The sequence below is a fragment of the Sinocyclocheilus grahami genome, unplaced genomic scaffold, assembly GCF_001515645.1.
Source record: "Sinocyclocheilus grahami isolate Dianchi unplaced genomic scaffold, SAMN03320097.WGS_v1.1 scaffold646.1, whole genome shotgun sequence".
NCBI classification, from domain to species: Eukaryota; Metazoa; Chordata; class Actinopteri; order Cypriniformes; family Cyprinidae; genus Sinocyclocheilus; species Sinocyclocheilus grahami.
The window spans coordinates 2,093,657-2,103,818 of NW_015505825.1; the positions used below are offsets into that span (position 1 = coordinate 2,093,657).

Consider the following 10,162-nt stretch of genomic DNA (forward strand, 5'->3'; position numbering starts at 1 on the left):
ACGCATATATATATATATATATATATATATATATATATATATATATATATATATATATATATATATAAATAAAACGTATCTAAGACATATATATTGTATCTATACGTTTGTATTCTCATTCATGTGCCTCACCTGTTAAAAGGTGCAGTGCAAAAGGTGTCTTTAGTGTAGCACAAAACTAATAGTCCACCTGTTTTTTCCTGCTTGATCTCATAACATTTGTTTATGTCTAAACCAAGTAATTTTGGTGTTGTTAATGATGTAAAGTATTAATTTGAGCAATATTCTACAAGCAAAATTGAAAAACTCACTCATAAAGACAGTAATCTGTCAACCTAAAGAGTTACTGAACAGTCCTCACCATCTGATACAGCGTTGAGTTCTGTGCATCTCCAAGATCTACCCAGACACGACACGATATAAACACATTCTAGAAAATTCTGTGCTTCCAACTTTGTGGTGCTGGTGTGTACTTAATAAAGAAAGATTGACAGTGGGCCAGAAATATTGATAATGTAGTGTTTTGTTCAGTGTGAGCTCAGAGCTGAGTTCTGCAGACTCTCGAATCCTTTCTTTATAACCAACAGTGTTGATAAAAACCCAAAGACTTTGAACTGAAGATTATAAAGTTTTAAAGTGACTTTAAAACTTTATAATATACATGTGGCCAAGTATGGTGACCCATACTCAGAATTAGTGCTCTGCATGTATCCCATCCAAAGTGCACACACACAGCAGTGGGCAGCCATTTTTTTTGCCCCCAGGGAGCAGTTGGGGGTTCAGTGCCTTGCTCAAGGGCACTTCAGTCGTGGTATTGAAGGTGGGAGAGAGCACTGTACATTCACTCCCCCCACCTACAATCCCTGCCTCTACGAAACTCAAACCTGCAACCTTTGGGTTACGAGTCCAACTCTTTAACCATTAGGCCACGACTTCCCTTATTATACATGTGCTCTTTACTCACTGCCTCTATAATTCATTTATAATTTAAATAAAACGTATATTTATCATGCTGTTAAGAAAACCAGCAGCCACACACTGATACTCTGTGCATTGCCAAACACTTTTTGTCAAACACTTGCAAAAGATAAAATAGAGAGAACAGAAGTAAGCTCAGCATAATGCTTTATTGGTCTGAAAGAGAGATTGAGAATCATAACCAACAATGCATAACTTGCATTGCAATGCAATACTTAGTTACTTAATTAGTATTAGTTAATGCAATATTGTAAGGAATTTATTTTAAAAGTAATGTGTCTACAGCTCCCTACAGAAGATTCTGTTATGTTCTGTTTCATTAGTTTGTATCTCCTTGTTTTCCTGTTTTGTTCCTATCTAATTTTATTTGTTCCCATTCATCATCACAGTTACTGTAGTTTTATGTTCACTGTTATCTGAAATCCATTTAGTCTGGATAATCACTTTTTTAAATAAAACATCAAGAGATTTCCCAGCACAGACGGCACAGTTTTGAGAGAATGAGCAAGTTTAATGGCGCTCACAATAACAAGAGAGCAGAAGGACATATTTCACGGAGGTCAAGAGCTTCCATGCCCCAAATTCCCAACTTAGCTCAGCTTGTTTTCATCCACAGAGGCAGCTGCCAGCTTTGGAGATGTGCTGAACTTTATTTATAGAGACAGAGAGCTGTAGAGCAGGAATGCCACAACTCTGCTGGTGTTAGGAACCCAGTTTAGTGTCCACTGTTCATGGCAAACTGTGAATCAGAGCGTAGAACCATCATCAAACACAAGCAAATCTCCCTTTTTCTGACCAAAAAGTGGAGTGATGAACCCAGGAAATTGCCAAAGGATGTCTAAACACCAGGTTAACACACATTATGCTAATTAGTTATTGCTATTCAAGTCATTTTATGAAGGTTACTGTGCAGTTATTGTGAAAATCAAGCTGAGAGTCTGGGGGAAGAGCAAACACTGGTTTGTGTTAACCAAATATTTATTATGAAGAATGTCAAGTTTTATAGTTGTTAGTAGTGAGTGAGGGAGTGTGGTGTATTGGACAGGACAGGCTGCTGGTCTGACACATGATGACCGGACTCGGTCTATTCTTGACTCTGAGACGCTTACAGCCACAGCTCGCACACTCGAGGCTGAGCTCACTTCTGTGGTCATCATGGAAGAAGAGAGTCCAGCGAGGAGCATCAATGGCCTCCAGGACGCAGAGATTCCCAAACGCAGCGACGTCAAAGTCTACAAGGAGTTCTGTGATTTCTACGTGCGCTTGTGAGTGTGCGGCTCAAACATCGCAAACAGCTCCTCTTGGGTTCATATGAGTATTCACTTACAGTATTTATTATGCTACTAAATGTTTCAAGTTACAAAAATCATAGCCTACTCATATTTGACTGCATAGGACTTGTAAATAAATACTTGAATGCTGCACACTGCATGATTAAGGTGTGATAAATAGCGTCTGCTAAATGTAAATGTCGATAGGTGTCTTAATGTCCATTTTCGATGAATGTCTGGGTTTTACATGGATCAGTAAAGAACAGTAAATGTCTCATGACATGGACCAGCTCTGTAAATAATGTGATCTGGTTTTCTGTCCTTTCAGTGTGATTTAGAGAAACTGATGATGATATGCATCATGTTCCTGTGCTAACTTAGAGCGTCTCGTTCTGTAAGAGCTGTGAATAAGAGAGGGCTGGAGACACTAGTGAAACCTGATGCCAAAGCAATACATGTCCAGTGACATGTTTCTGTTATGTAAAAGGCTCTAATTGATTTACTGTTTAACATTTGCTGAATGCTTCATAGGCTTGCTCACAGTTTGCTAAAAGGTTAAAAGCTAGTTAGTTAAGCTCATAGTTTGCTTAGCTCAAAGCTGATATGTGGTGACCACATGCCCTGCCATTGATCGACCTGCCTTTCTTCCCGGACAATAACTGGGGAAATGGTAGATTCAAGAATCAGATGAGCTTTTGAACCTTATTTTTAATGGACTGTAAGAACGACATGGCTATTTTTCAGTTGAATGTGCCAGGCTTCCAGTGTCATTCACTTCCAGTTATTATAGCTGTATAGAAACAGTATGTTATGCTGCTTGATGTCGCAAATAGGTATTTGTTATTGCATTACATTAACATTGTAATCATAAAAACACCGGTTTGTAGCACAAATAACCATTCTTCTGGTTATTTACTACTGCACAGTTAGACAAATAGTCCCACACAGTCTTTCTTTGAAAATCATGTGGATATGAGCATTCACAGGTATGGTTTCGCACACTAGTCATTCTGTACTCGTGTTTTTAAAGAAGCAGTCCAAAACTGTGAATCTAAACAAGACAAAACTATTACTGATAAATGCATAACATGCAGTCTTCCAGGCTAGGGTGATCTGCCCTGTTGAAAAAAACAGCATATGCTGGTTAGGTATGTTTTGCAGCTGGGATGCTGGTTTAAGCTGGTCCTAACCAGCATATGCTGTTTTTTTCAACAGGGTGTTGAGCTTCGTGACGTCTGAGACTAGTTAACACTTACTCTGACCGCTGTGTGAGTCGAGTGTGTGGTTCTCCAGAGACCAGATCACACATTCCTCCTGCGGCATGCCTGAGCTTTACAAAGAGCATCCCGCACACACATGCATGCATAGAAGAACAACTGTGATGATATTCTCTGTAATGTGGACTCGTAAGAATTCATTTAGTAGCTTTTATTCACAGGGACTCTTACAGAGACATCTACAGTTAAACTAGTGCTTTGGGTTCAGAACACGTCAAACTCTGTCAGCATTATCCCACTTACCAGAGAGCGCAATATCGACTCTTTTTTCTCACATCTTTGATCAAGCAAGAAACATGGTTACACTCGAAATGGAAGTAAACAGGACAAGACAGAAAATATTAAAGCACACACTGTTTCAGACGTTCATCCACAGTATTTTATATGTGCTGTCATGAGAACATGTTTCTATTGGCTGCATCTGAAAGGCAAGTCCCTTGTTGTCTTGCTGTCCACGTGTGCATCTGAAGGAACATCCCAAACTGACTTCTTAGGCAGCTTAACACTCTCATGACCTCATGCACACGCACAGGATTGTGGGATATCTCAGGCAGTGAAGGATTCATCTACTGTATCTATGCTGCCTCGTGAGGAAGGATCTCAGCAGACGGGATGTGTTGATGCCTTCAAAATAAAGTCTGCGCCAGAAATCAGGCCTTCTTTTCATTCCAAACATATACAGCAGTGGAACGGCAGAATGTTTACATCACTCCTGTGTTATTTGTGTGGTGTTGTGTAGTTTACATGATATAGTCTGAGCAGCGCAGCAGAAATGACTTCTGCTTCTGCAGTGGGAATGCTTTATTGAATGGTTTTCAAATGTCAATTGAATGCATGTTATGAATTCCACCAATCTAGTGACAATGAAAGCATCCAAACAGCATTTGAAATCTGAATAAAATCTAGTAATATGTGACCCCGGAGCACAAAACCAGTCTTAAGTCGCTTGGGTATATTTTTAGCAATAGCCAAAAAAACATTGTATGGGTCAAAATTATCGATTTTTTTTTATGCCAAAAATCATTAGGATATTAAAGGTTTAGTTCACCCGAAAATGAAAATTAGCCCATGAATTACTCACCCTCAAGTCATCCTAGGTGTATATGACTTTCTTCTTTCAGACGAATCCAGACAGAGTTATATTAAAAATGGTCTTTGATCTTTCAAACTGTTGTTGTGTAGTTTACATGATATAGACTGAGCAGCGCAGCAGAAATGACTTCTGCTTCTGCAGTGGGAATGCTTTATTGAATGGTTTTCAAATGTCAATTGAATGCACTGTTATGAATTCCACCAATCTAGTGACAATGAAAGCATCCAAACAGCATTTGAAATCTGAATCAAATCTAGTAATATGTGACCCGGAGCACAAAACCAGTCTTAAGTCGCTTGGGTTTATTTTTAGCAATAGCCAAAAAAACATTGTATGGGTCAAAATTATCGATTTTTTTTTATGCCAAAAATCATTAGGATATTAAAGGTTTAGTTCACCCGAAAATGAAAATTAGCCCATGAATTACTCACCCTCAAGTCATCCTAGGTGTATATGACTTTCTTCTTTCAGACGAATCCAGACAGAGTTATACCATAAAAAAAAAAAAACAGGTAGCCCATCTGAATTAGGACATTTAGGCTATCCATCTAATAGTAGCCTACCAAAATCTTATTAACAGTAGAAGTTAAATCTTTCTGTAGTCTTCAAATCTGGGTACTGTCTTACGTTTTAAAATCACAAAGAGAGTTTGGTCCCATCAGGCTAACGTGACAGTCACGACTCATGCAGCTGTAAGCTTTTCTTTCTCTTTTGTTTTTACTCATGATCTTTACAACACGCATTACATTACGTATTTCATGGCACACTCGTTTTATGCGTATTTGGCGTCACCTATTGTTGTGGGTGTATTATTGACATGTCAAAGTCTAGACCCTGAATATAAGAAGACCGCGTTTTTTCAGATGTATTTCCAACAAAAAAACATCGTCTTATATTCGGGTCAATACGGTACTACATCCACTTTATGTGCTTTACTGTGCAAAGAGAATGGCTTGTCTGTACTCCGTCAACTGTAATTGTGTGTTGCTTCATTGGTCAGTTACTGTAATTGGACAGTCCGCAAGTTCCTTCTCTCACTCTGTTTTTTGGGTTTGGAAACATGTATGCATGCATGCATGCATGCAGAGGAGCATGAATATTGAAATACCATGCTTATATTGTTGGAGAAAAACAGGCTCTCAGAACAGAGAGGGTTTAAAGGGGTTCTTAAACGGGTGGCTGCTGTTATGCAGTTCCTCTCAGAGAATGGACTTTTGTTCCATGGATAATCCATCTTCTCAGCAGGTTTAAACGGAACGTTCAAACGGAATAATTCTTCATGTACGGAGTTATAAATATATTTCACCCCTGACTTGGCACATGTGAACAAACTCAGATTTGTGGTACTTATGGGGAAGTATTTGGATGCTTTCTAAAATGTATACCAATATTTAGTCACATGGGAGATTCATTTTTTATTCAATGAGCAGATGAATCCAACACCCTGATCATATCCTCACAGGCTGTGAAAACATTAGTGTAGATTCTTCATGAAAACAGACTGAGGATATTAATGCTTGAACAGAGGATGAACTGTTTGACAGTTTGCATCAGCTTGATTTGAGAGATTTAACTATTGGATTTAAACTACTTGTTTAAGCATTTCGGCATATTTGATGTTTGGCAAGTTTGACACGGCTTTAGTCTTTACAGGAGAGGTTTTTTGATTGTACATTGACTTACCAGTTTATTGAATATGAATGTAATATAACAGGCTTAACGCAGCACTGCTTTCAGTTACTGTAGTTTCCTATCTGTCAGTCACTTTGACATTGGGTCGATGTACTGACTCCAAGGGTCGCATGTGAAGAAAATCAGAGGGAAAGAGGTGTGAGTCTTGATGATTTGAACAGAAGTTCTCACCAGCCCTGCGGTAGCGTTCTGTAAAGAGTTGCCTGATCTTGCTAGGATAAAGTGTGTAATAGGTCAAATGCTTATGATGGTCAGAATCAGAATGAGCTTTCTTCACCATTGGTTACACCTCTGCTTAAGGTTACAACCATGCAAACATTTCTTCACTTTGATTCTAATCTATGTTCTTCATTATAGTATTACCACATTGTGACAGAATCATAAGATGAATGTTTGTTTGTCTACTCAGCAACATGACGAATGCGTTAGCCAATGCCATCTGTGAGCGCTGTAAGGCCAGCTTCACACCGACGGAGAAGATGGTGAACTGTAATGGTGAGCTGTACCATGAGCAGTGCTTCGTCTGTGCGCAGTGCTTCCAGCAGTTCCTCGAGGGGCTCTTCTATGAGGTGAGACACGTACCCACTCAGATCTAAACCCAACAGTCCTGCATCGCCTGCCGGAGGGATCTCCAGCCCTGCTCCTCGAGAGCTTCAGTTCCAACACCTGACTGTCATTATCAATAACCTGAGCACACTGAGCACACTGCTTATGCTGGGTACACACCACAAGATAATCGGGCTGATTTTGGGCCGATTTCTCCCCTTCCGACAATCCTAGGTAATGTCCAATTATCTTGGTGGCTGTAAAGATTATCTTATCAGATTTTCCTTTGGTGTGAGGTGTGTTAAGAGGGACTGAATCTGCTCGGAAGAACGTCGGAGGCGCCCTGATCGCGAATCATAAATATTCAACATGGGGAACCCCGAGGACACCACACACTATTGGAGCAAAAGGTTAAATCTAGGATTTTTTTGTCCTCATGTTTGTCATCTCTCACATCGTGAAGATCTTATTAGATTTCTAAAATATTTTAGTGTGTACCCAGCATTAGCTGCTTCAGGAGTGGTTGTTTGGGGCTAAAGCTGAAATCTGCAGGATGGTGGTAGACCTACCCTGTTGAAAAAAATCAGCATATGCTGGTTATAAACTGGTTATGAGCTGGTTTAAGCTGGCCATGTGCTGGTCCTAAGCAAGCAGCTTTGATACTTTTGAATTCATTTGTTTATCGACTTTTTCAAATTCATTCATTCCATTTTACTTCTCTGAGATGGTCCAGCCCAGAAGCCTGAACACTGCATCAGTGTGAGCGAACACTTTATAGCAGCTAGTCACCTAACATGGGACATCAGTTGTCAACAAGTTCATTTGCAGATTTAGAACCATTTTTTGGCCTGTTTATAGTATCATATCAAGGACTGTACCACAATCTACAAGCAGCTAAGTTTGCTTAGTTTGAGCAAACCCTGGATTTTTGATACCACAAAGTTGGATAACATTTTAAAGGTATTCAATGCCACAACAAATGCTCCATGACTCACCTATTTAGTGAGATCTGGCCACAATGATTGATCCCTGTCTGACATTACATGATGTCATTAAGGAACAAGGTTTGTTAGTTATATGGATTTTATGCTTTGATTAAAGAAAGGAGAGAAAGAATGAAGAATGTTCTTAATAAATTACATATTAATAAGTCGTGACATTAAAATATTGTCTAAGACACGAGACTTTTATGATGGAGACATAAGCTGCTAATCTAAGACACATGTATCCTGCACTTGCTTTTGCAGTTTGAGGACAGAAAATACTGTGAGCATGACTTCCAGATGCTGTTTGCTCCATGCTGTCACCAGTGTGGTGAGTAGACAAACCTGATCAAGTGTACACTGATGAATCCTGGCGATGCCCAGTGTGAAAACACTTCACTCATCGTTCTATGGTAAAAATATCATTAACAGTGTTTAGGAACCATCGAGATCACCTAGTCGTCAGTTCAGATAGTGTCTCATTGTGTTGAATTTAATGGCTCTTATTCTAAAATGCTCAAATGTGACTGACACTAACCTGACTGAATACAATGAATTAAAAAAATTCAACTTTCATTCTTACAATGAACAGCCACAACATTAAAACCACCGACGGGTGAAGTGAATAACATTGTCACAATGGCACTTGTCAAGGGGTGGGATAGATTAGGCAGCAAAAGATAAAAAGGTATTTCACAAGTTCACCTGACCATCCAGTCTTAAGAGTTAACAGTAAAAGAACGTGACTTGCTGTCCTAAGCGGAGACTCAAGCGCCAGTTTAGAACCCCCTGTGATGGTACAACATGGAGCAGAATGAGAGAAATACAGGTGGAGATGGGGAGGTGGAGGGTTCGGGAGAATCGTTGCAGGGACTGCACATACATGACTGCTGCTTATACACGCTCGTGATGATGATTGACAGGACTGAATGATTAGGCTCCTCCTGAACCTACGTTTGGAACTTCATTTCTTTGTCAAGTCAGTAGAGTTCTGGCAGAAATTTACACTGGTCTGCAGCAATTGCTTATTTAATCCTGAAGACCGTGAGACTGAATTCAGCCATTATTGCAGCATCTGTGATGTGTGTTGCATGTGCTGTGTTTCCAGGCGAGTTCATCATTGGCCGTGTAATAAAGGCCATGAACAGCAGCTGGCACCCTGACTGTTTCTGCTGCGATCTGTGCCAGGCAGTACTCACTGATGTCGGCTTCGTGAAGAATGCAGGCAGGTCAGTCCAGCCGCTGCTGTACTTCAGCGCAAACAAGGACTTTGTGTGCTCCTTCCCTGTTGAAAAAAAACAGCATAACACAAAAACCAGTTAAGTATGTTCTGAAGCATGGCAGCTGGTCATGTGCTGGTCCTAAGTAATTAGTTCCAGCTTAGGACCAGCTCATAACCAGCTTAAACCAGTTCATGACTGACTAATGACCAGCTCAAACCAGCTGCCATGCTTCAAAACATACCTAACCAGCATATGCTGTTTTTTTCAACAGGGTTGTACAACTTTCAGTCAAATCACATAGGGCCTCGTTCATAAAATGTTGCGCAGAAACCAAACTAAATTTGATCTTACGATCATCTCTCAAATATGCATACATGTGATTCATAAAATGAACGTATGCACAGAAAACACACGTATGCGTCTCTTTCAGATGAAAGAGTGAAATCTATGAATCGCAAATGATCTTGAACTTGCGCGCAACTGAATGGTTTCAGCTCTCTGCTTGTAAACGACTCCTAATTAATGTCATTAACATGTAAAAGATCACCAGTCATCATCCAAATTCTTTAATTTAGAACAGTGAGCTGCAAGAACATCTTACATTTCCAAAAACCTGCAGTACTCCAACAAGAAAAAGTGTGTACCTCTGCTCAGACCCTGACGTGACGCTAAGCACTTTTCCACGTCAAAGACCGTTTTTACAAATGTGACCTTGGACCACAAAACCAGTCATAAGAGTCAATGTTTTTAAAATTGAGATTATACATCATCCGCAAGCTGAATAAATAGCTTTCCATTGATGTATGGTTTGTTAGGATAGGACAATATTTGGTCGAGATACAACTATTTGAAAATCTGGAATCTGAGGGAGCAAAAACATCTAAATATTGAGAAAATCATCTTTAAAGTTGTCCAAATTAAGTTCTTAGAAATGCATATTACTAATCAAACATTAAGTTTTGATATATTTACGGTAGGGAATTTACAAAATATCTTCAAGGAACATGATCTTTACTTAATATGCTAATGGTTTTTGGCATAAAAGAGAAATGTATAATTTTGACCCATACAATGTATTGTTGGCTATTGCTACAAATAT

At 39.4% G+C, this 10,162-nt stretch overlaps 1 protein-coding gene across 1 annotated transcript in view; it reads left to right on the forward strand.

Annotated features, from left to right (window-relative positions):
• The window catches only part of LOC107558464 (LIM domain-containing protein 1-like), a 23,088-nt gene extending 13,925 nt beyond the window's left edge, over window positions 1–9,163 (forward strand). The window contains exons 4-7 of the mRNA XM_016242127.1: window positions 2,024–2,243; window positions 6,721–6,880; window positions 8,105–8,171; window positions 8,949–9,163. Coding sequence (XP_016097613.1) covers window positions 2,024–2,243; window positions 6,721–6,880; window positions 8,105–8,171; window positions 8,949–9,163 — 662 coding nt within the window. The remainder of the gene's footprint in view (window positions 1–2,023; window positions 2,244–6,720; window positions 6,881–8,104; window positions 8,172–8,948) is intronic.
• The last annotated feature ends 999 nt before the right edge of the window (window positions 9,164–10,162 follow it).